Here is a 25,525-nt window from a genome sequence, read left to right on the forward strand (position 1 = left end):
CTCCTCATCTGGGTGAGGGACTACAAATCTAGGCATGCAAACACTACTGTTATGTGCACCCACGGTCTCTTTCTGTGACATACTGCAAAGTGCATATTAGGAACTGGGTGCTCTCCTAAGACTTAAGTTTGGCTCTTTGCTCTGTGGCGTCAAGGTTAGCTCATTCTCTAAGAGGCAAAGAGTCTTGGCTTTAGTACATTAATATTCTAAACATTGTGTTGCTTAATAATGCTGCACTCAATACCACACAGGTAAAACATGAAGCATTAGCATTCAGAAGTTTGCTTATTCAAAACATTTTGAATTCTCTCCATTGTAAAAATTAGAACATAAAGTGACTGTTGAAACATTTACAAACATAAAGCCGCTGATATAAATTATGAAATAAATATAAATTCAGACATAAAATAAATGATTACAGCCAGAAAAAAAAAGTTTTTTTCTTCTTTTTTCTTTTACATCCATCAAACAAGGGATAGCTTTGTTGATCATTCCATATCCGCATTCTGCATCAGCATTCACTGCATTCATGGAAAACCTTACAAAATAAGTAAGTATATAAATAAATAATCCTTGCATTGTTAAGTATTTGTTATTTTTTTCCTTTTACAGTACCATGACTTGTAACTGTACAGTGAGTAGGTATAATACAGCAATTACAATGAGAAAAGAGGGGTAAACCCATTGCCTGGTGTTACTGGGGCTAAATGTGGGGCTGGAGGGTGCCGGTGGTCTGCTGGTCTAGGCTGGTCCATGCTGATCTAAAATGAACGAGGCCTTTTAGCAATCCATAATCATCTGGCCGTTCTTTGTTGGTCTGCCACAAGGGGATTTGGCCCAGGTTGAGGCTCCGGCCGGTTTCCAGAGCCGCCTCGACTTCAGATCTGTCACAGACTTGCTGAGATCGGAGGTTTGGCTGGGGGAGAGTCAGAGAAGGGAGGTTGAGTTCAAAAGGCAAGGTGTAGGGAGCCAGGGTTGCCACGGTGGCCTCAGAAGTGGCCCATCCTGGCGGCGAAAAGGCTGCGTGACCGTGGCACTGTCGAAGAGATGCGGCCAAAGCTGGACGAAGGCCACTTCATGATGAACTGGGAGGTCACTGGCAGCAGATACCTGGACAGACGGACACGAGCGAGGGACGGAGGGATTAGGGGAAAGGATGAACATAATGAGAGGATTAGATATGCATAGGTCACAATTTAGAGGTCAGGGCGCATCAGTGCTCGGAACTGAGAACACACATTGCACACTTTTCATATATTTATACCATTCTACCATTTTACAGCCGTCTCCATTTGTACATTTCAACTTTAATCATAGTATGGTGATTTCAAGATATCATGACATCACCCTCCCCTTGAAAACAAGAAAGAAAAGAGGCTTGAATTGTGGGATCCATATGATCCATGTTATTTTGTGTAGGGCTGCTGCAACTGACGTTTTACAGTTTTTGGGGATTACTCAATTAAGCATTTTGTTTATAAAATGCCAGAAAATAATGCAAAGTGAATGTTATAATTCCTCCCACACACCAAGGTGACCAGATGTCCTGTCCTGTCTGACAACAGTCAAAAACCAAAATATATTCACTTTACTTTCATGGATGGCAAAGAAAAGCATCACATCCTCATATTTGAAATGTGAAAACCGTAATTGTTTGGCTTTATCACTATAAAAAAGAGTAGACAATTAATTTGATTGAGTTAGCGATTATTCATTCCAGCTCTAATTGTATGTAATGTACCAAATCTAAACTCTCATTCAGAGTCCTGTTTGAATAGTTTATAAGCAGTATTCACGTATGTACTCGTAGAAAAAATAAGTATTGACCATATACTGAGACAAGCAGATCCTTTCAGGACAACTGAACTTTTCAACTTTGACCTTTTTTAATTGTTGGTATCATGAACATAAAAATCCTCACCTATCATTCCGAGGCGTCAGAACCTTTCTAAGACTTTTCTATGACACCTTCCACCGAGACAGAGCAGTGAGGCAGCTCCTGCTAACAGCGTTCCAGTACCTGAGAATGAGACCAGCGTCAGGTTGAGATAGAGTGAGGAGGGGCTGAACCCTGCTCCCATCTTCCTTAGCTACTGGAAATGAGTCAGATGTGGTTGTCAGAGCAATGTCAGATGAGATGATCAAATCGTGGGCAAGGTTAACTGAAGGTTATGCAAATGTTGGGATACTGTTCAGAAGACATGAGACGGGGGAGGTTTGAATTCTTCCAGACTGAGCAGTTGGAAGAATGACTTACATTTACGGGCTTTTGCAGCACACTTGTCATATTGTGACGTTATACATTAAGTGACCTTTTTGCCACTCCCGCAGCAAGGATCTTTAGCTAATAAAAAATACATCTAATAATCGTTTAGTTGAAAGAGTACAATGGACAAAAGAAATGGTCCCCGTGGAAGTGTTTAAGATGTGACAATCTAATCAAAACGGAGCCAGTGGGGCGGAGGATCACAGAGGGAACAAATGATATCTTCTTTTAAGCTGGTGCAGAGATAGCATACTTTTTTTTCCCTCTGACAGCTCTCTCTCCTTGTGAAATGGCTCTTGGACAAATTAGCCGAGCAGTTTCTTCTAAAGTCGACCGGAAAGAGAAAAAAAAGCACATGTCGCTAAGGGCGCACGCTTCAACACAGCCCCAGACTCAGGAGAGTTAGAACAGATCCAAATTAACTTCATTTAGTCCAACGAGAGTGTCCTTGAAGCAGCTTCAAGTGGGCCGTGGGTATCCCTCCAGCACGTCCTCCTCGGCTCTGACTGGACTTGGTGAACAAGGGCTCTTCTTAAACTCCGCCACTCAAACCCAAGAGAACAGGTGGGCAGGATATGTTTTGCTTTAAGCCTTTCATATTTACTTCTAGGCACAGTCTTCAAGGTTGCATTTAGTGATTCCATACCATGACTTTGTCACCCTTGTTTTCATTTCTTTCTACATTTGTTATGTTTGTCTTTCCCCTGCTCGGCACCTTATTCCATCGCCTGCCTCTATATGTGATTCACCATATTCATCCATTGGGATTCTGTTCATGGATTTGTGGTGTGATTTTTTTTTTCATCCTCTCAATTTCCATAAGGCTTTGGCTGAAAACCCCAAGCACAGACATGGAAATGACAGTCTAAAAAAAAAAGAAAAGAAAGAAAATCAAATATTGAACATCCATTGGGGGCCCGAGTGTGTGTTCTTCAGAGATCCTCTGGTATTCACTTTGAGAATATTCTGCTTATAGAAGGCATCACGGTGCTGGTAGTGGCAAGGGGCGGGGTAGCAGGGCTTCTCACGTCCAAGCGGCCGCTGTCTCTGCAGGCTATATTTAATTGGATTCACATTCGGTATCTTCCAGGTTCGTCCTCCTTTTGATCATGAAGAAGGTCTTAACAACGTGCATGCTTGAAAGCCAGAGGGAGGCTTGTTCATGCACTTTGCTTCAATCCATCAGTTGACAGGGAGACGGAAAGATACTCTCCTGCTCCGCTCCTGACATGCAAAGCTACAACCCACCACTGTTCCTCCTGACAGGCCTTCCACGCTACTCTTTAGTCCTCCATCGAGATGCAACTGCCACAGCGAATAGAGGAGGAGGCCAGACGAAAAACAAAATGCCATGACTAAGGATGGAGGGAAAGACTGCGGCGATAGCTGACACAATCATAAACCAAGAGGTACAAAGAGCCTTGAAGGTTATCTGCAGCCCACATTCAGCTCAACACCCCAATTAACCCTAATTACTGCCACACTTTTCAGACAGATGAAAGTTAATAGAATCTGAAACTTTTGTCGTCATGGGGAAATTGTCTTTGGGTAGTGACAGTAATTCCAGGCTTAACAAGAAAGTCATTAGTGGAGCTATTTGGCTACTTCCTCTCATCTGCCCACACAGGCTGAAGGACTTTGCTTTGACCAAAGGGCTGTTGACATACCTGATCAGGGCACTCAACAGAAGAAGGAGGCTTGAACAAGAGCGGGCAGGTGTGGTCAACAATGGAGACCTCAAAGACCCCAGCCTACAGACCTACTTTGACGTGTGCCAAAGGCTGCCAAGAGCTTTGCGAGTGTATGTGTTATGTATGTGTGTGTGTACATGCACAAGAGACTGGATATAGAGTTTGTTAGTGCGGATGTGCCTGAATATACGATGTTAGATTTTAATGTGTGAAGTGGTTCAAGTAGCCAGAATGTGGAGGTTTGCCAAACTGTTCTTCCAGATGACATATTGAGCTGAAAACCGTCAATTATCTGTCCACTTGAGTCTTTGAGAAATGTCACACACAGTCTTCAGGTGTCATTAGTGGCTGTGCTATTAATTACGTCTGGATAGTAGCTGGTCATCTCATAGAAATCATTTCTTGACCTACTTTTTCTCCAGGAGTTTTGTCTGACATGTAGTTTAGTTCAGCGAAGTTGTGATGTTGACTGGATAAAATAAACCTTATTATTATTAAATCATTTATTTCAAACTTTACATTCCATTCCAATGAGAGACATTGGGGGAGGAAATGCACAGTCCTCTTTCAAAGCACAGTGCATATGGTCATGAAAGTATTGTTCCAAATAGAATTAGAGATGCACTGATTGATTATTTGCCGATCGAAACCGGACTCTTTTCAGCTGAATGACCGGTTCACGACCGGTGGCTTATCATATTTCCAATTTGTTGCCGATCATATTTGCGCTCGTGCGTGCAGCTTTACGTCAGCACACAACGACACAGACAGGAACCAGCCACACACAGCATGTTTTTGGTGAGTGAAAGAGACATGAAGATTAGAATTTATCACAACTTTAAGTCCAAAGTAAGCCCGTGCAGGAACAACCTTTAAAACATTTGGAAGGACTAACTTATTGTGACACTTGTTGTTTGTAAATCATTCCCATGCCTGCTGCTCAGCATCACCTCAGTGACGACAGCACACGGTCTCTAAGTAAAATTGCTATTAAGACAAGATACATTATAATGCTATCATTATGTGCTCAGTTGTATTCTCGCAAAAGCTTGTTTTTGGTAAGAAAAGTTAATAAACACAGGTGTTTGAAGGAGATGTTTTCACAGCAATATCGCATTTATATCAGAGATGGAATTATCATTCGTTTAAATTACTAACACTAGCTCAAAGCATCTCAGAAAAACATTTAAACCACTCATGCAAAGATTTGTTTTAATCAAAGCAAGTTTTTTTATTAAAATCTAATCATTTATTTACTAGTCGTTTGAATTGTGCGTTTTTATGCAAATAACCACGATAGATGACAATAATAAAGTTAAAGGATAACATTTAGAATTTGTCACAGTTTACACTGACTTTGGACGGTGGTGAAAAAAGGAAGTCTAGAGCCTTGCTGTCAATTATAGTTCTTAGAAAGAAAATCAATATCTGAAAAAAACTTAAAAAACTTGGACATTTTAAATGTCCAAAAGAATAACAATCTATGTATCTCTAAATATAATATATTATTTACATGGTTTTGTCAGTTGGATGTGCACACAGCTGGAGAGATGGCGAGTTTTAGTGTAAACCATTGAGGAGGAACCGCTAATCGCTGCATAACAGTCACATGACATGTGCATGAACACGCACACACTCTCACATGCACACAGTTTACCCTCTCTAGAAAGCGTATGCATCAATGAGAAAATAATGCTAATTGCTTCTCTTCTATCTGAAGTGGCGACGGGCTGCGACTGTTTCCTGCATGCCTGATGGAGAGATGTGAACCGTGTGTGTTGTGAAACTGCAAACCACACGATGCAAGCCCAGCCATTTTCTGTCTTCTTGTGACAAGAAAAAGAGCGGTGCTTAGGCTGATCACGGCACTGATGCGGCGTAGGTGAGGCGCTCAGCTCCCACTGAGGCCACTCGTACTGAAAATGCACTCAGTGTAAGATGCTCTTGATAAACGCGTCGAGTGAAAGGCATAGTTAAGTATGTGTCAGCAGGGTGATTGGCTGGTGATGTACAGCAAGCTGGCCGAATGGTTGCGGTGTGGACAAGCAGTGCTCTTTAACAGTCTTAAGATGCTTTCTTCTCCTAACTCCTCCTTCCTTTCAAATTGTTCAAATCTTGTTTATAGCTTTTGGCATCAGATCATGTGAAACACATCCGATTGTCATGTTTAAGTGAATCCAAACACCACTCATTGGAATATTTAATGAGGGAAAGGAGAGGAGACCATGCTAGAAGACTGTTGGTTGTGCAGCTAAAGCAACCATCATTGTGCAGGTGGGACCAAGCCTGTGTTACAGCGGTGAGGTGGTGGGAAGCAGCGGAGAGCAAGGAACAGGGACGGTGCTGGAGATGGGGGGGGTTTAGCAGAACTAAACCAAGCAGAGACCTGCGTCGAGGGGCGAAGAGACGGAAGAGGAGGAGGAAGAAGCGGCAGCGACAGCAGGAGGGGCGTAGCCATGGGTAGAGGCTGGTCCAGCAGCAAATGGTAAGCTTTTTTACACAGACATATATAGACAGAAGAAATAAGGAGAGACACACCAATGCATGCTTACATGGACTCTCAAGGACACCTACTGCAAACATATGGGTACACCAATGAGTCATTTTGTGTCTGCTTGACTTATTAAATCCAATTACAGCCTTATCTTAAAATCCTCACAGTCTACTAATTTATATTTTTAGATCCACCCTCAAAAGAAATATGCTTAAGATAAAACAATCAATAGCAACAATGTCAGTTTAGTCAAAACACAAGTGGCTCTACAACTATAGACAAACCCCACATACTTTTTTCTTTTAACAGCAGAGGTTTTTCTACTGGAGGCACAAAGTGATAGCCTGTTAAAATATGCGCAAGAGTTATGAATCATGTAAAGCGAGGCCCCAGGAAAAAAAAAAAAGAGTGCTCTCTCTCTCTCTCTCTCTCGTAAGGTCATTTGCTGCACAGGCTCATCTGGGCTCTAATTGAATTAAGCAGGCCTCTGGGGGCCCCGGGCTAACCTGAGCGCTAATCTGTGGGCCATTATTTCCTGTTAACAGCACACTCCCTCTCTCCCTCTGCCCACCCCCTCCCTCACTGTCTGCCAGCCCAAAGCATATGTGCTTTAAAAGTTCCCTCACTCCAAACCTGAGCTGCTTGTCTCCTGCGGGGATCAACCTTAAAAATAGAATGAGGCAGAGGTTTTTTTGTTTGTTTTATCGGGGTTATTTGATGAAGATGATGGCTATAAGTCTCCGTGGAGGAGAGAGGGGAACTGTTTCCTGAAAGAGGTTTAAAGATGATTGTTGTTGAGATTTTTCAAATCAAAGTTGTCTTCACTGTGTGTCAAAGTATTTATTTACTCAATTTAGGTTTTCCCCCCCTGAACTTTCTAAAGGGAGTTTTAATTAAGTTTATAACTAACCTGCCTTCACAAACTCAGGTTTAACCAGTTTCCATACAATTGGAGGCAGACGCCAAAAAACATATTCCCATCGCCAAGGATGTCGATCTGTTAATCTTAACGCAGGTTCAATATCCTGGTGCGCTAGATTTCCTTCCCCTGATATGTAGTGCGTTGTGTTGTTTTAGTGTTTTGATACTGTTATGACCTAACATACGGTGCACTAGTTTATGAAAATAATGTATTTATGGGTCTGAAGACTTTGCAGGCATTGAGATGAATGCCCTTCCCACATCTAGAACAGCTTTAACCTGGGACCTCCCAGTAGACTCTTGAATCCCATAGTGTCGTTAAATCTTATGCTATTGTACAATGAACTCTCCATTACAGCAGTGAAGCAAGAAGAATCTTTCAAAAATAAAGACCTCAGGGGGAAGTCATTGAAGACTTGGGTGTCCTTCTCACCTGGTGTCGTCCCACTCCGGGCTGAGTCCGGTCAAAGAGCCACGGGACTCTGAGACAAACTTGTAGACGACCAGCAGGCAGTCTCGGCACAGCTGGACCAGCCGGCGGCAGCACAGCAGCTCCTGGGGCGACACCACCTCGCTGCTCTTACTGAAGATGGTCTCCCACGATGAACTGGAGCGCAAACAAGAGGGCACGCACACACACACACACACACACTCAAATAAAGTTAGTAGTTAAAGGTAATCACCATGTATTTAGCATGCACACGTATACAGTACATGTGTATCATGTGTATGCATCGTCGGGCAGGCACATGAATTAAGTCACATTCATTCAAATATTCTTAAGACTGTTCGGCCTTCACTGGAAACGTGTGCATCTGCATTTGCATAAACACTTACACAGACATGCAGGAAGACACACAGGGAGGAAGGATGAAACAAATCCAAGTACAGTTAACCCCCTTTACAACCCCGGACATACCCCTGACTGTGAGAGAGCTTCAACAACTGAGACACACAACCCAGGGGGGTGCGTTTGATGTCTACCCCCTTTCACTTCTTAGGAGGTGGGGGGTGCTTCCTCTGAAAGGGTTCAAAACAGAGTTTTTTTCATTCTCTTTCTCTAAGTCGTTTTCAAAGCCTGTTGAATTCATCGCCCACAATAGCTGCCAGGCCGTTTGATTGTTGTTAAGTCCCTTAGATAAAATATCAAACAAGAGACAGCGCGGGGGGGGCTGCTGCACTGATTTGGAGTGTGCTTTTCGAGGTGCATTGCTTCTCTGTCGCTGCGTGACATCGAGCCCCCCTGTTGGGTTCATCCATGTTTGGGCCGTGGCCTGTTGTAGGGCGGGGCCAGACGGTAGGCTAGCATTCTAGCTGGATCAGCCGGGCGGGGCTAGGCTAGGCTAATCCTTCCAGGCATCTACCCCTCGACCCAACCTTTTTTCTACGATGTATCATTTTCAATCAATCTCTTCTCTTTTTTTCTGTCTCCGAGCCTCCCACCTTTCTCGCCTTCTGCTTATCATCCCCTTCATCTCTATCCCCAGGGTCACTGCCTTTTTCACTCTCCCTCAGTTAAGACTGCCAAGGAAGTTAGGGTGTAATAAAATGGAGAGCTGTGGGTAGAGACTTCAGTTACACCCTCTGAGCCCTCTGTGTCGGGGGAAACACGGCCACTGAGCAACTACACTGTAAAGAATATGGAGAGGAGGAGATGCAAGAAGGTCACACCTCCATCACAGACGAGATAAAAAGCTCCCGGTGCAACAGCTGTCTGAATGTGAGCTGTGTGTGTGTGTGTGTGTGTGTGTGTGTGTGTGTGTGTGTGTGTGTGTGTGTGTGTGTGTGTGTGTGTGTGTGTGTGTGTGTGTGTGTGTGAAATAACTCCTTCTTGTCTTTAAAGGAAGCAAAATGTGTGTTTAAAAAAGCCAATGTGAACCACTAATGGGAAACATTAGTTATGTGGTTGTGTGTGCATGTATGTGTGTGTGTGTCTGCTTTTTTTGGGGTTTCTATAGGTACGTGATCAAGTTGGTTCACTGCAGTGACTCATCTTGTAGGAAGCTACTTACTGCCGCATCAAAAAAGTAGGAGGAGAAATAAATAAAAAGAAAGAAGCATATGAAAGTATCTGATAACACACCGTACTAAAATAACTGAGAGGCCTTCATTCACCTCCTTCCTGCTTCCATTCCTCCCCTCTCCTTTTCTTTCTCTCACCTGTGAAAAAGCCCTGATTAACAGCCCAGATTTGTGACCTTAATTTGCTCCCAGTCTCCCTCGAGGAACATGTTTCTTTCATCCCCAAGAGCTTTCAGGAAAATGCAGCGGGGTCTGGTCGGTCTGTCACTCATTCTCTGTCATTCAGCTGCAGTCATACTGAATAAAAAATGTCAAATTGTCTCTGCTGTCACTGAAAATGATATATATTGACGAACACTGGGCTTAAGGACATGGGGAGATTGCGAGGAGCGTGCACTTCTAGTTATGGAGAGGAAAGAGTGGCGTTATGCAATGAATAGAGCGATAATTGGCCTGCAGTGTGATCACATGTTTGTGTTGAGTAGAAGAATTAGTGTCCATGAACATCTCTGTTCATTCAAGGGAGTACATTGTGATGCTCTGGGCACATGTTCAACATCTCATTTGATTTTATTATATTTTTTTTCTTGGTTCTAGGTTCTTGGTTTAAGTCATCAATTACAGTAAAATTATAAAAATGTCTTGTACTTATTCCATGATAACAGGCTCTTTGCCACTGTGAGGTGGTTGAACCCTCACAGAATATTCGTTTCAAGCACATCCAGCCTTTCCATCCTCATCCAAACCCAGCTCACAACTTTGCAAAGACTGGCGTGGGCCTACCCGGTGTTGGAGAAGCAGTTCCACAGGCCCTGGCCGTGACTCCAGAGCAGCCGGTTGAAGACGCGGTTAAAGAGCCGGTAGAGGTGGAGACTTTCTACATCCGGCTCCCTCCAGATCCGCTGCAGCACTGAGCGTACATTTGTACGAACAATATCCAACACCTGAGTGACAGGAAGTGAGAGTGCAATGAGGGAGAAAACAAGAGACCAACACCTTAAATCAAGAATGTGATAATGAAGGAAATTACTCTTGTGAGACGAAAGGTGACAACATTTCTAATTGATATGCGTGAGTTGGCATTTTTCCAACTGTAAGATTTCTTTCTCTTTTTTTTTTTTATTACCATAAAATTTGCAATCACGGAGGCTAATGCATTCACTTAGTGACAGAGAGCAAGCTTGCTTTAATGAATAAACAGACGGATGCATGCACACACACGAGAACATCCACACATATTGTAAATGCACCAGCACATCCTGAAAAAATTATTTAATCAAACATTAAACACATGTAATGAGGATTTGAGCAGGGTTATCTGTACATTCATGGTAAAGCATGCACAGGCATACAGACTATGAGTAGTCTGTATGTGTGGCTGTGGTAGGAGGAGGACGATAAAAAAAAAGTTCGGGGCAGACAGTGGAGAGCAAGGGGAGAGGACTAATTGCTGCACCGACGTCAGTCTTGGAGAGAAGGTGTCAGAAGTTCCCAGGCGGTCTGAGGACACCTGCGCCAGCCTTCCATCTTCCTCTCTTCGTATTCCCATCCCTACCCTCCCTGCCCACCTCACTGCCTTCTCTTCCTCCCCTATTCTTTCTCTTTTCACCCCGCTCAGAGTGCAGCACTGTGGCTCTTCTACTTTGATTCCTCGCTCCTCATTACTGACGTTCCCGTCTGACTGTGTGTGCGTGTGATGCGAAGAGGGAAGATTTCCAATATGAGGCGAGCGAGACGCACGCATACACACTCCGACAAACTGATAGATGAGTAAACACACACACACACAGATATGTTTTGGTATGGTAATCAGATGGCAGAGCGGTGGGCGCTACATTCCTGACCCCTGCCTGCTGCTCATTAGGCTGCTCCACTCCAAATAAAACATTGGCTCGCACCGCTACAGCCCACAACACAGCCGAGCACAGTTGTGCAGAAAGCAGCGGCTGAGAGATCACATCATTACTGACACGCCTACCGGATGGCATTTCCCGTCTTGTCCCCTCTTCTGTTTTGTTTACATCCTATTTGGTGTCTCTACCTCTCACTGACATGATAATGATCTTCATGCGTGTCTTTTTTCTTCTTCTTTTCCCTCTGAAGCTTGATTTGAGGATTATTTTCGTACTTTAAAAGTTTTTCAAAAGGATTCAAAGGAATGGGCCGGAGCGGTGACATTTTGTCATATTCGTCGGTTTTAACAACGTCCATTCTATGCAGGGTGACAGTAAAGGCTGGGATCCAAGGGTGCAGGCAGGAAACTTGGACAGGTGCCAAAAAGATAAATCTTGCCCATTTTTAAGGCTTCAAGATAAACGTGAAAATGGAGCATTATCTCTTACAATAATCTCTAAATCTAACTGTTTTTAATTGTTAGTAGTTCATTAGGTATTTATAAGTAGCTGAAGCTACTTAAGTTTTCTCACTCACAGGTACGCTCTTTGTCTCAAACAGCATCCCAGATCTTCCTTTTCTTTCTGTGTGGTTGGGAACATGTTAATCACTGCAGTTTAAGGCCACATTTCCACTCGGCTTTCCTTCAAGCCAACAGGCTACAACTCTCAACTTCTCTTTTTAGTTGAATTTTCTATCGTTGGGGTTGTAATCTCTTCCACTCAGGAAGGAGTGACCTCTCTATGGTAATAACAGGTCTGAAATAATCAAGTTGTCCTATATGTATCTTGAAGCAATTTGGGATGTACAATTTTAGACAGATATTCTGCTCAGCATCAGTAGCAACCAAAGACCAACAAAAATGATCTGAAAGGGCAAGTAATATGTAAATTGGCTCCGATATCTGTTATTCCAGCATAAGACTCACCTTTCGTTGTTTGGTAGAGTCCAGTTTCACTAACCAATAGGAGGCCACTTTTGATTTATGGTATTTCCAGGTGTCCAGGATCTGTGGAAGAAAAGTCGGGAGTTAACAAAGTAAAAAAATTCTCTTTTGAAAAAAAATCTTTTGAACATGCCCAAAACATGTGTGGATTCAGACTTCCTAAAAAAAAAAGAATCAGAATCTCACAACACATTTAAAAACACCCTCAGAGTATTTTAAAGGTATCATTTTAAATAAAATCAAACACTGCAGGTCTACTTCCCAGCAGACCTAAATCAAAACCTGGGGTTACCGCAGTATTCTTCCAGGGCAATTTAAAGTATAATATTGTCCCTTTAGTATCTAAAGGTGCAATATTACATAAACCCCTTCGTTTGTCACATGCAAACATTTTGGGGGTCTTAAAGAGACAGTACGAGAAAAAAACACTTGATGTCATTTTCAAACTGATATCAAAAATGTGACGAGCATTTAGATTATACAGCGCTTGTCTGTCGCAGACTTTTGTTTTCATAGCGCAACTCGGGGATAATAGAAAAGTCAAGTTGTGATCTTTGGTTCTTCAGCAGAAAGAACCCTATGTTTTGCAGGTGTGTCAAAAATCCTTGGGGCATGTGTCGTTATGCTCAAAAGCTGTGCAGGATATTCCCATGCACTTGCTCCTAGTGCCAACATCACTGTGTACCTATACAGGCACTGATATTGTTGCTCTGTTGACTTAGTCTACATCTCCCCAGTGGTGCACATAAACCTCTCACATAGCATGTTACATCCCCTGCAAACAGTGCTCCCATTGGGAGGCTCCAGTGTAAACTTTATGTTTACTCACACGCACGCACGCACACACACACAGACACGCACACACACAGCCACACACACAATCAACAATCTGCGAGGATTGACAGAAACAGAGCTAAGGTGAGTACTTTTGTTTGCTTTCCAGAAAGTTACTTGTTTGCATGTTTAGCATTCCCTCTCAATAAAACCATATGAACCTTGTCTGGTAAGATGTACGACCATTTGTTTTGTACAGTTGAGGGTACACAGATTGCCCTCAATTAAAGCACAATAAAACACACTCCATACATTTCACCTTTCAATGGTTCCAACTGCGATAAAAAAAATAAAAAGATTTTGAGTGAAAGATAAAAGAGGCAATTACTCGGGTAGAAACACATCATTAGCCCAATTAGATGTTAACTTTAACGTGGAAAACATGAATTGCCAAAGATTGTTTTCATGCCAAGTGAACACTCCTTCCTCTCCCGAGGCAAGAAGTGAACCATACAGGTGCAGTTGCTCATCTGCGTTTCCATGGCGCTCTCATTAGGGTTTGTTAACAGTACAGGTGTGGTGCTAATTGTCTCTCCCGACCCAGACACACCCAGATGTCAGGCACACACACAAACCTTTTTTCACTGTTCTTGTGAGGACATTTTATGAGCAGACATAGTTTACTTGGTGGCTTGCACAGACTTAACCTTAATCATAACAACTACATGCATACATTTTAACTTACCAGAATTGTATTAAGAATCAATAATAGGCATTATGGCAATGCCACAAGTGTTGAGTACAGTAAGTTGCATGTTAAGATTGTAAGGCCCACTAATTATTGATCATTAAGCTCCAGAATTATTTTGTCAGTTAGACGGCTGCCCTTTTTTTTATGCATCATTGTACACAGAGCAACGCAGGATGGCAAGGCTTGTCGCCATGAAGCTATTTTAATTGGCTGGTGGCCATGTGATAGAGGGACCACTGACCCTTAAAAAATCACTTTCTAAAGCCATTGATGCCTGTGTTTTATGTTTTATTTATTTTTAAATGTCTTGTTTTAAATTAGAATGTCCTGTCTTAATGTTTTTATACATGTTTTTACCTGTTACTGCTGTACTGACTGATAAGTCGGCAACTTCATTTCGTTGTATGTTTTTACAATGACAATAAGCATCCTTACTTTACCTTTGGCCTGCATGTGACATATAAACTCAAATAAACAATATGAAATGTATGTAACCAATTGAGAACCGTTTTAAATCCATTGAACATGTTGTTTTGGTGGTATTTCAATCATTAGTCAGTCTGGTGAAGACAGTCTGGCCGGCTGCTGTCCTTTCAGCACCGCGGGAGCTGTGCTGCTGAACAGACAGCTGGTTCTGAGGACAGCGACGGCCGTAACGGAGGTCAGAGTCAATGTGGACTGGACGGATGAACGCTTTCATAGTACTTTAGTGCCGCTGATGTGTTGTTTCTGGTGTGAATTGAAGGTTAGCCTCTGTCTCCCTTTGGTATTTTTTTCCCTCGTTTTTTTATGCTTTGACAAAATGCTTTAAAACTGTAATTAAAAATAAAGTTATCAACTAAATAAGGAAGTTTGGAGAATAAATGTATTGTATTTCTATGCACCTTAAAGCTGGTGTCATAGCTGCTTATAGCAGCTAGTTTACTAATATACATTATTGAATTCTTGGACATCCTGCTTCCAAAAAGTACATGATGAACGATACGATACGTTCATCATGTACTTTAACCTAAGGATATTACCATATGAGTTTATTCTTCTATTGTTTGTACAGTACAGTAGTGTTTTACAAAAACGTAAATTTAAGCAAAAGCTTTTGCAATAAAACACAGTACAAACACGCACCAAATGGAAGGACACAGAGATCTGACCAGAAATAGAGGAGGCACTGATTAATACAAAGGAGCAGTGGGGAATAGTGTGGGGCAGCAAACTGACCGGCACGTTGTCACTGGGGTTGTTTGAAAGACAATGGGAGCTAAGCCAGAGCGGGACAGGCTATTGTGGAGGGAGACAAGGAGGTCACTTTTAGTTAGGCTGCAGAGTGACCGCACCTGGCCCCAGAAGGGGCTCTGGGAATACAGTGGATCTGTGTTTCTTGTACACTTGTAATCCATGTTTACTCACTTTCTTTCTCTTTTTCTTATGCTACTTTGTTCCATTTTGTTTTTTACAGTTTCTGCCCCTGAATCTGAATAATTTAGATTCTATATATTATATTATTGTATATAATGCACTCACACACAGAATATAAATAGTGTACACACCTCATCCAGCACAGCCTCAGCCTCCTCCTCGGTTTTGCCCGGAAACCTGATTCTCATGGCGGTGAGTGCAGCCAGAGTCTGACGCACCAGCTCAGCTTCCTGCTCTTTACTCCTCAGGTTTATCAGCGGATCGCCCTACATGCACACACAAGTCAAGAGAAACCAGCTGAGTTTAGAGATACACATTACAATCAAGCAAAAAGGTTTCATTCAAAAATATTGTATCGTCACAGTTTCTAGAGCAAAGTTCACCAATAGATGTAATAACTTAAAAGGGTTGCAATTAATGATTACTTTAGTTATGAATTACATATCAATTAGGCAAATTGACTTTGTAACAATCCTCCAAATAACCAAGGCACAAGAGAGTATTAAGGTGGTGTCACATATGAGTGCTTGTTAACGTGTCAAAACAACAATGTGAGCAGGGTGTAATGTGTTATCAATAATAGTCATTATTATGAACGGCCATTTTTACCCAGAGTGCTCATTAATTTATGATCCTGCTGCCACAAGTATAGTCACAGATCATTATTTTGTTCACATAGCAGTTAACACAGAGCAGTTTTAGCAATATTCATCATTTGAACCCTCCTCATTTATTACCATTTAATTATTGCAAAAGCAAACTCACTGGTAAATATGAGATTTTCCTAACCAGCGTTTAGGTGTGATTCCGACAGGGAATTCAAATGTTTCAGAAGTTTTTCTTTTAAAAGAAGGAAATTCCCCTGTCATTTTGGATACATGTGTGTCAGGATACAAGCATACAACCGGTGCAGTCTATGGCCTTTTTCAGTATAAAGGTTTTCCACTTAGTTCTATTCTGAATGTTAATTATTCTGCTCCATTTCATTTTGTTCCACTGTTTGCAAAGGTTACCAGCATACTTGTAAAGAAAGAAGAGGAATGGAGGAGGCAGGCGGAAAGCAACAGATGGCAACATAATAGAAGGTTACAGTCGGCTTATACAGTATCGAGGAAGCTGCTTAGGAGATTCCTAGTGGGCCAGGACACAATATATGCCACAGGAGGAGAAAAGCAACGATGGCAGAGGTACATCTCAGACTTTGGTGAAATAGAATTTGAAAGTAATTCTTGATTGTTTGCTTCAACCCACTTGGAGTAGTGGATCAGCAGAGGATTGCCCCATTGAGCAAAATGACAGCTTGACTATTTGAAAATGAATTTCATATAGTTTTCTTTGACTGACAACTTATCTGACACATTCTGAATAGTAAAGAGGTAAATTATTCTTTGTGTGAGTTTCCAGCATCTTACTAAATTGGAGTGGATGGTCCCCAGGCTGTTGCTGTGAGGCACGCGGTGGGCGGAGCCGCTCCGGCTCAGAGAGTGAGAGCGCAGCGTGGCGGAGGTCGGCCTGACAAGGGGAGTGGCCATGGGCACTGTGGGAGAAGGCCTGGAGGTCAACGCCCGCACCTCATTGGGCGATGAGAGGGAGGCGATGGAGCGTGGGCAGGAGATGGAGCGCCTGATTGGACCAGAAAGTGTTGGGGAAGCAGAAGAAGCAGGGCTGGTTTTGACTGACTTGATTGGAGGTTTCCAGTGCATGCGACCTGCAGAAAAACAGAAGAGAGGGAACGGGTGGGGGGAGGAACACTGAATCACTGTCACATTTCACTTTCTTTTCTTCCCTGATCCTGTCTCAGTGCCCCAGTCACTGTCAAGCTCTCCTCTCTGCTTTCTATCCGATGCCCGGTGGCTTTGGAGATGAAGTGTAGCTTTAAAACTCCCATTGCCGCAGCGCTCTGGCACGCCAGCCCAGTGGCACGCCAGCCCAGTGGCTCTGTGAGTGTGTGAGTGTGAGTGTGAGTGTGAGTGTGTGTGTGTGTGTGTGTGTGTGTGTGTGTGTGTTATTAACAACCGCAGCATGTGTAGTGGAAACCAGAAACTAACAGTAGTCCTGTCTGGTTTGGGGATGGATTAAAGAGCAGTTCTCTCTTAGACACACACGTGCGCGCACACAGACACACACACACACACACACACACACACACACACAAAACACACACATACACACACACACACAAAACACATGGAAACACACAGGAAATAAAGCTGAAAACCCACACTAACACTCTCCGTCACCCTTGAAACTCCTCCAGATTGTCTACCAGCCAGTATATTAGTGTGTGTTGTCTATTTGTGCAGTTTGTGTCTGTCTGACATCAAGTTTGCACAGAAGTGATTATATGTATGTATGTGTGTGTGTGTGTGTGTGTGTGTGTGTGTGTGTGTGTGTGTGTGTGTGTGTGTGTGTGTGTGTGTTTGTGTGTGTGTGGGGCTGCTGAACTGTCCGAGGTAGGATATTTGGCCAACTAAAAGTATTATGGGGCTGAGTCCATCAACCCTTTGGTGGCTTGGTATGGAGTAGGGCTTGGCAGGGTTTCTCTGCACACACACACACACACACACACACACACACACACACACACACACACACACACACACACACACAGATCCAAAAAGTGGGCTTTTTCATGGCTTTGTCCCTTATTTTGTGACAAATAGAATGAGCTCATCAAGCAAAAGTTCTTTCTATTGAACAGTAAAACCATCCGCCCACAATGCAACTGGAGAATTTCTTCTTTCCAAGGTTGGCACAGAGACTGCAGTGAAAGGTTCCCTCTTTCTCACTTCAGAGAGCTGAAAGTGAGTTGATCTTTATAACTTATGCAAATTGGTGGGAATGCTTGAGACTTATCGCTCTCACTATAAAAAACAGAAATATTTCAGCATTAAACTCAAGGTGTTTCCAAGGTAAACAACGAAAGGGGTCTTTTTTTTCCCACCCTCTTTCTTTCAATCACATTCCTTCTTCTCTGCCATCACCTTCCATTCAGTGTAACTGCACTGTTCACGGTGCTTTTCTTCCTTCGAGTGCTTTTCAGTGCTTCATCATTTGTGTGTGTGTCCAGCTAGAGTTTAAAGCTATAGGAACCTCCTTAACTTAAAAACTCAGCAACAAAGAGCCACTTGTCACGAGTCACAGACTATGATCGCCCTAATCCTAGAGCCTACTACTATTTTATCATATCAAATAGGAACATAGATACAGGTGGGCTGATAAACATCTGTATTGTCCCTCCTGCTGGCTCACATCATCACAACCTGCCCCATGCTGCTGCTGGAGAGTATTTGCCCTTGTGAGCTGAAGGTAAAGATCAAAGCAAAACTCTCAGCATTTGTATTTAAAAAAGTGTCTGTGCATGAGCATGTATATGGAAATGTGTTCTGTACAACTATGAATATTTTTCCAACTGTATAACGTGGAAAGTGTACCAGGCTGGAGTCCATGTCGTGTGCATGTAGCATCACACGATGAATTCCAATTTCCTATAGCATCATTATAAATATTCACACTTGCTACCGCTCCTGTCTGCACTTTGTTCTCTGCTATATTCAGATAGGATTGAAATGGGGACACAAATGCTGAAACAGAAATATTAAAGCAAATGTGTACAGGTGTGTAACTATGCACATTAATACATCTGACGAACAAGTTTGTTTTTGCAATTAAGTTAACCGCTGTAATCTGATGGAAGGTTCTAGCTCAAAAAGAAACAAAGTAAACAAGAAAGCAAACAAAGCAAGAAAGAAAGATTGCAGTAAACAAGGTTCCTGTCAAACCCCCGCGCTCTGGCTTCCTAATGAAGACATTCTTCGACACTTTTACACATCTCGCCGTTTACCTGAGCGCTCAGCCAAGTTCTTCTCTTTGCTCTCCCCAAGGTCGTAGGAAACTTTCTTCTCCCTCTTCTCTCCGCCTCCTCCGCTTTCTGCTTTCCTCCTCTCCTCCTCCTCTTCTTCGTCTGAGGAAGAGCAGGAGTTATCGATGCTGCTGCAACTGGTGAAGTCAGCCAGATAGTCCGGTCGTTGACGTCTTGGTGTCTGACTGCATTCTGGCATGGCGGTCATGGGCTGCAGGGACAAACACAGGTACAGACACGTAAAGCCAATACACATAAGACGTACACACAGGTTGATATATTATATGAATGTGTGCACACATATACACAGATGAAACATACATGATAATTCATATATGATCTTCCTCTCTCTCTCTCTCACACACACACGCACACACACACAAACTAATGTGACTGCATTCAATTCTTAGCCTTACACCATCCAAAATTACCTCTTTTGGGACAAATGTCTTCCTTCTAAAGTCTGAAACTCAAATAACCTCTCACAAGGACATATGTACAACAGTAAACACACACACACACACACACACACACACACACACACGCACACACACGCACACACACACACAAACACAAATACATTGAGATGTTGTCAGTCTCCCTGAGCCTCCCTTTACCCTCAGTCCATTACCATCTGTCACTGGGAGACCTGGTGGTGACTCTGCTAGCCCACGTGGCCAAGTGTATGTTTGCTTGCAGGCTCATTATGCACAGATGCACAATTACACATGCACTCCTTTATAAGCCCGGCTGTCAATATGAGTGGCACCTTGAACACATGTTACCTGATTTCAATTCAAAGTAAAAGTTTCAAAGTGTCTTTATATATTCAATGTTTTGCATGTCTGACTGACTGTGTAAATTATATAACAAGAACATGTAAGTCAACTTTGTGTCTTGATGAAAACCAAAACTTTTAATCTCAGTGAAGCCGAAGTGGCTGACTTCTGCACATGTGAAATTATGATCTACTTCGCCCTAAAACCCAAACACATTCACGCTTTTCTTTAGTTAGGAGTTCATTAAGTTGAGCCTTGTCTATTTCACATCCTGGAATGGGGCGGTCAGATAGCATTAATAAAGCATTTATACATCTGTTATTCAACGTTTAGCTCGGGCAGTGCTGTCAGGCCACCTGAATTAATGGGCAGGAAGTGATCACAGGGCTTACACAGTCACCGCTGGGTAGCTGTGTGGGTGACTGATAGAGGAGGATCGAGACAGAGAGATTAAATACATGAGAGGAGAATAAAAGGAAAGATGGGAACATCAGATTGATGGGGAGAGAAATAAAGAGGAGTACAAGGTGAATCTGAGAATTGGAGCAGGCAGAGAAAGAGATGAGGCATTGAATAGACGGGGAGAACGGAAATGAGCACAGAGAGAGAGAGAGAGAGAGAGAAAGGGACAATGAACATACGGTTGGAGAGAGAAAAGGAGACAGGAACACACATTGGATAAACACAAGAGAGCAAGACAAAGAGAGAAGGCCAGACACTGAACAGATGAGGAGAGACACAGAGAGAAACCGTGGATGACGGAGTGAGAGCGATTGAGTGTATTCAAGCTAAATAGTCAGCTGAGGACACCGCGAGGAACAAATGTGATATGGTGAATATCATAATGACAAAAGTAGGAATCAAAAATCCAACAACTGAATAAAAGGAGAAGGAAAATGTAAAGGCACTTGCTAGCTTTCACTGCTTTCACCATTTCCTGCTCTCTACCACTGGTCCTCTGTGTCTGAACATTTCCTCAGCAATAGCAAATCTTAGTGGCCCTTCCTTCCCTCAAAATCCTGCCTCTAATCCCTTTGCCTCACTCCTCTCTTCTCGCTGGTTCAGTTTCACCAGATGGCTTGCGAGCGCTACACCCCAAGGAGCGAATCTATCCGTCACAGCTCTTTCTTTGCCCTGCTCTCAGTGTCTCTCTCAGCACACTCGGCAACATTGAAACTGACGGGGTCCAAATTAATTTGGACAACAGTGATTGTGTCTGAACAAGTCCTCATTCCAGCTAAGGCCTCTCTAATGCTGCGCTGTCGAGTCCCTAACACACTCTTTGAGTGTTCCAGCCAATTTAGCCTTCGAGTGAGCGATGGATGTAGATGTGCAGAGAGAGAGAGAATAGGGATGAAGAGGTGAAGGGAGGGGAGGGAAGCAAGGTGATGGAGGGAGTAATGTGCTGTCGTGGGAAATCGAGGGGGCGTAGAGGTGTATGTGACAGAGGGAGAGAGAGAAAGAGAGGGAGATAGACAGACAGAAAGAAAGAAAGATAGCACGTTGAGAGCGCGAGAGACAGCCTGACAGCTGTCCCCCAGGGGAGTTGGTTCTTTTCTTTGGGCCTTTTTCTGATTCTTTTCTTTCTCGCCTAACCCGCTACCCCCGTCTTTATTTTAAGGAATCACGTCCTATATGCTTTCTGTGGGCGTTAGCTTCAGGCATCTGCCTACCTGCCTCCCATGTTCCTCTCTCTTTTACTCTCCTTTGCACTTTTTTGTAGTTCCCTTGAGCCATGTGGCCCTTATTCTCCCTCCTCTCTCTTGGGGTCTGTGTCTCCCTCCTCTCTCTCCATCACTCTCACCCACCTTAGGGCCTCGTTGCCTGGAGGATTTGCCCATCAGCTTCTCGTCGTCCAGTTCACATTGCTCCAGCAGATCCAAGATGTCCTCCTCCTACACAACACACAAGGTGGATGACAATACGGTTGTGATTGAAGGTTAGGCTTTATGTAACATGAAGAACATACTGTTGAGTATCAAGCATCAGCAAAGACTGACAAGTTAGTGTAATCTTGATGATACACTGATAATCAAAATGAGTTGATGTTTTATACCTCCAATTACTTTGAAGTCAAAATGAGTTGTGAGAAATTAAGAAACTTCAATTGAAAAAGTTTGACATAACAGGCATATGCACCTTATCTGAAGGTTAGAAAAAAGGCACTGGCTGCACATGCATTGCTATTTGGCAGCGCTTAGAGGCTGAATTTGAAAAAGGCTGGGGCTGAGGCTTTGGCCATTGGGCCGGAGCTGAAATGCAAGCAAAGGTGATTAATGTTGCTCTCGTCTCGGGACATCAAAAACTCCCACTCGACACTGAAATACAGTTGAAAAGTGATTGTTTTCTCTCAGATTAGCCATCAAACAGCTTTCGGGGGTTTGTGAAAAGGTCACTTTGCTATGGCTCTCTGTGTTGGTGTGTTTGTGCTTGAACATCTGTTTGTGTGTACATATGTGTACACTGGCAGTATTAAAATCCACATGGGCTCAGATATACGTTTTTATTTTTGTTATGAGCTTTTTGAGCTTTTGTGTTCTTCTTCTTCATATTTTAAGCTGTGAAGAAAAAGAAGTGAAGAAAACATAAAAAGGAGAGTTAACATTTCAATACTGAGTGACTTAGTTGGGTGTATTTATGTTGATTTTTAAGTATTTCATAATTGCAGTACTAAGTGGCCTATATGTTGAAAATGTGTCAGCTGTCTACTGCAGTAGTCGTCCCTAAGATTGCAGCTGCTTTTATGTCTCAAGAGAACCTCAGAAGATATACGAAGAAAAGAAATCATTGGGCTCAGACATATATTATGGGATAAGATGCTGGAGCATATTGTGCACTAAATTGTTTGTAAAAGTGGTCCTGAGGAGCTAACCGCTACATTTGAAATGTTTATGTATAGTTAAATGGATAATTAAAAACAGACCTTTGTCTTCTTGCTATGAAGAATTTAGGAAGGAGGACGAGGTGTATAGATGCAAGTGTGTCACGTACGTATCGGAGCCGACTTAACAACATAGCAAACCTACTTATTAAACCCAAACCTCAATGTTTTCCTCAACCTAACCAAGTTATTTCCTGCTAAACAGAAGTTTATTTTGAAAAGACAAAAACTGCAAAACTAGAGGTATTTTTACTTCAGTGAAAGTCTGCCAACTCAAACTTCCCCGTCCACTGTGGTTTAAAAGTCAGCGGAGGCCTATTACCTTGTTAAACTGCTCCAAAGCAGATTACATGGGTGTTTTGATATATTTTACCGCATGGAAGAAAACAGAACTTGACACAGATAAAAACATTAAACTATAGGTTAAATAATGCTGCGCCACAGATTGAGGAGAGCTCTTATTCAGAAATCACTAATAAGTATTTCCCAACTTTCCTAGATTATGATATTTAATGATCACTTTACAAATTACATTTTTTATACCCTCTGTGTGTTAACCAATATAATATGTAACAAAGTACTTCTTTGGCACCGCATGACCAAGTGTGTCGTCCTGTCCAGAAGCTTTTGTATTTTTATCAATTTTTATTTAAGCAGTATTTTTTGTTTCATGTTCTACTGTGACATTCTCTGACTTCATATTTCTTGGCTGTTTGACAGATGACTCTGTCTCATCGTGGTATGGGATTTACTTCCTCCCTCTTAAAAAAAAAAAAAACATACCCCTGAGCCAGAAGAAAACTTCTATGAAAAATTGGGCTTATTCTTTTAGACAAATAAAAAACCCTGAGGAGCTCTCTTATTTATTTTTCAAAGCATGGAGGATAAGCTTTGTAGAGACTCTTCTACTTTCACTGTTGAGTAGAGTAGAAAATATGTTCAGATTGTTTAAAGATTCTTACATAACAAACAGTAGCTGTACAAATACAGTTCTGACAATCATTTCATCTTTACACAGTAGGTGGCAACTCAAAACTGCTACTATCACTGTTATTGCCTGTAGCCTGCCTGTTAACAAGCTTTTCCTATGTATTTGTACCCATATTTAGACATCATCCTCCTCCCCTGCTATTTATACCACATCACCTGATTTCGTCCTTTACTTCTGTCATGAATTCGGTCACACGAGTGTCACATTTTGATGTGAAGGGCCACTGACCAAGCTGCCGTATTTGATGAGTTGGGAGCGAGAACGGGCTGTACTGGCTCGTGTTGGGTTCAGGTACTTGGCCTCAATTATGTGTTGTTAATTCTGCATGATGTGCATATTAATCAGCAGCTCATATGCATCTCATGTTTTCTTCCTATTTTCCTCTACGCTATCAACTAGCGGAAGTCCATTTTGAGTTGTCCGCAGCAGGGGTATTTCATTTCATTTCAGCTCAGTGACCGCCTTTACTGCTTTTTGCTGTCATTTACTGACACGCTTGAGTCTCTCCTCTGTCCTCTTTCTCTCCTCTCCTTTGACCTCTGTGCTTCGAGGGCGAAGCCTTGTGTGCATTGAGCTGAGTGACACACTCGGCAGTCCGCTAAAAAACGCAGATATCTAACAACAGAACTAACAATTTGATGCATGCCTGTCAACCAAACAGTAATGAAAGTGGGGAGAAAAGTGATAAATTATTTGGTGAAGAAAAACCCTTCATAACATGAATACTGAGCTCAAGAAAACTCTGGAGGAGGTAGACGTGTCATTGTCAAAATCAACAATAAAGAGATGCCTTCATAAGTCTGAATACAGAAGTTTACAACAAGGTGCAAACTAATGGTAACACTGGACAACAGAAAGGCCGGGTGAGACCAGAAAACATCTGAATACGCCTGATCAGTTTTAGATTATGGTTCATTGGAAGATGAAACCAAGATTAACTTGTTCCAGAATGATGAGAAGTGAAAAGTGACGAGAAGGAAAGGAGCAGCTCCTGATCCGAAGCAAAACACTTCACCTGGTGAACATGGTGGAGGCAGTGCTATTGCATGGGCTTGTACGGCTGCCAATTGAACTGGATCACTAGTGTTCATTGAGTATGCCACAGCTGGTAAAAGCAGCAGGATGAGTTTGAGGTGTTTAGGGCTTTAGTGTCTACTCAGATTCAGCCAAATGCTGCAAAACTGATTGGACGGCGCTTCTCAGTACAGATGGATAATGACTCAAAACATACTGTGAAAACAGCCCAAGAGCTCCTCAAGGCAAAGCAATGGAATATTCTTCAACGACCAAGCCAGTCACCTGATCTCAACTCAAGTGACCATACTTTTCATAAATTGTGTTCTTCCCTGGTCTGCTGAAAATCATATTCAAATTTAGAAACACCCTTTCTTTTTGCTAAAAATTGCCAAGATTAGTATCTCACACTGTCCATTAATAAGGGCCGTCCAGTTGCCACTCATGATTACATTAGTAGATAGCAAATCGTCGAGCATCCTTTGTTCTTGTTATCTCTCCCCTTTCCTACTTTAAACAAGAGCCACATCTCTTTGTGTTGACTTAATTAAACTTACCTTGGCCTGTTGTACCACACCGCCTGATCTTTTGATTGACATTTCTATAAAAATTATCAGCAGAGATTCTCTGACAGGCAATAACTTTGTGGGGCTAGTTGCTATTGAGGTAGGGTTGTTTCTGTAAAAGTTGCAATAGTTGCATATTACATCTCCTCCCTGTGCTTTGATATGAATTTGTAATGTCGATACTACTTTGTCATCAAAAGCAGAATATTTTTGGGTTCATCTGCCTCTTTATTACTCATCATTGCGTCTTTCCTCCAA

At 42.5% G+C, this 25,525-nt stretch overlaps 1 protein-coding gene across 1 annotated transcript in view; it reads right to left on the reverse strand.

The window, feature by feature from the left end:
* Positions 1-989: 989 nt before the first annotated feature.
* The window catches only part of ttll7 (tubulin tyrosine ligase-like family, member 7), a gene marked incomplete at both ends in the record, with an annotated part of 57,420 nt that continues 32,884 nt past the window's right edge, over positions 990-25,525 (reverse strand). The window contains 8 exons of the mRNA XM_079220594.1: positions 990-1,110; positions 7,806-7,979; positions 10,178-10,338; positions 12,216-12,296; positions 15,306-15,440; positions 16,587-16,882; positions 19,019-19,247; positions 21,624-21,710. Of these exons, the coding sequence (XP_079076720.1) occupies positions 990-1,110; positions 7,806-7,979; positions 10,178-10,338; positions 12,216-12,296; positions 15,306-15,440; positions 16,587-16,882; positions 19,019-19,247; positions 21,624-21,710 (1,284 nt within the window). The remainder of the gene's footprint in view (positions 1,111-7,805; positions 7,980-10,177; positions 10,339-12,215; positions 12,297-15,305; positions 15,441-16,586; positions 16,883-19,018; positions 19,248-21,623; positions 21,711-25,525) is intronic.

The sequence above is a fragment of the Taurulus bubalis genome (genome assembly GCF_910589615.1).
Source record: "Taurulus bubalis genome assembly, chromosome: 7".
NCBI classification, from domain to species: Eukaryota; Metazoa; Chordata; class Actinopteri; order Perciformes; family Cottidae; genus Taurulus; species Taurulus bubalis.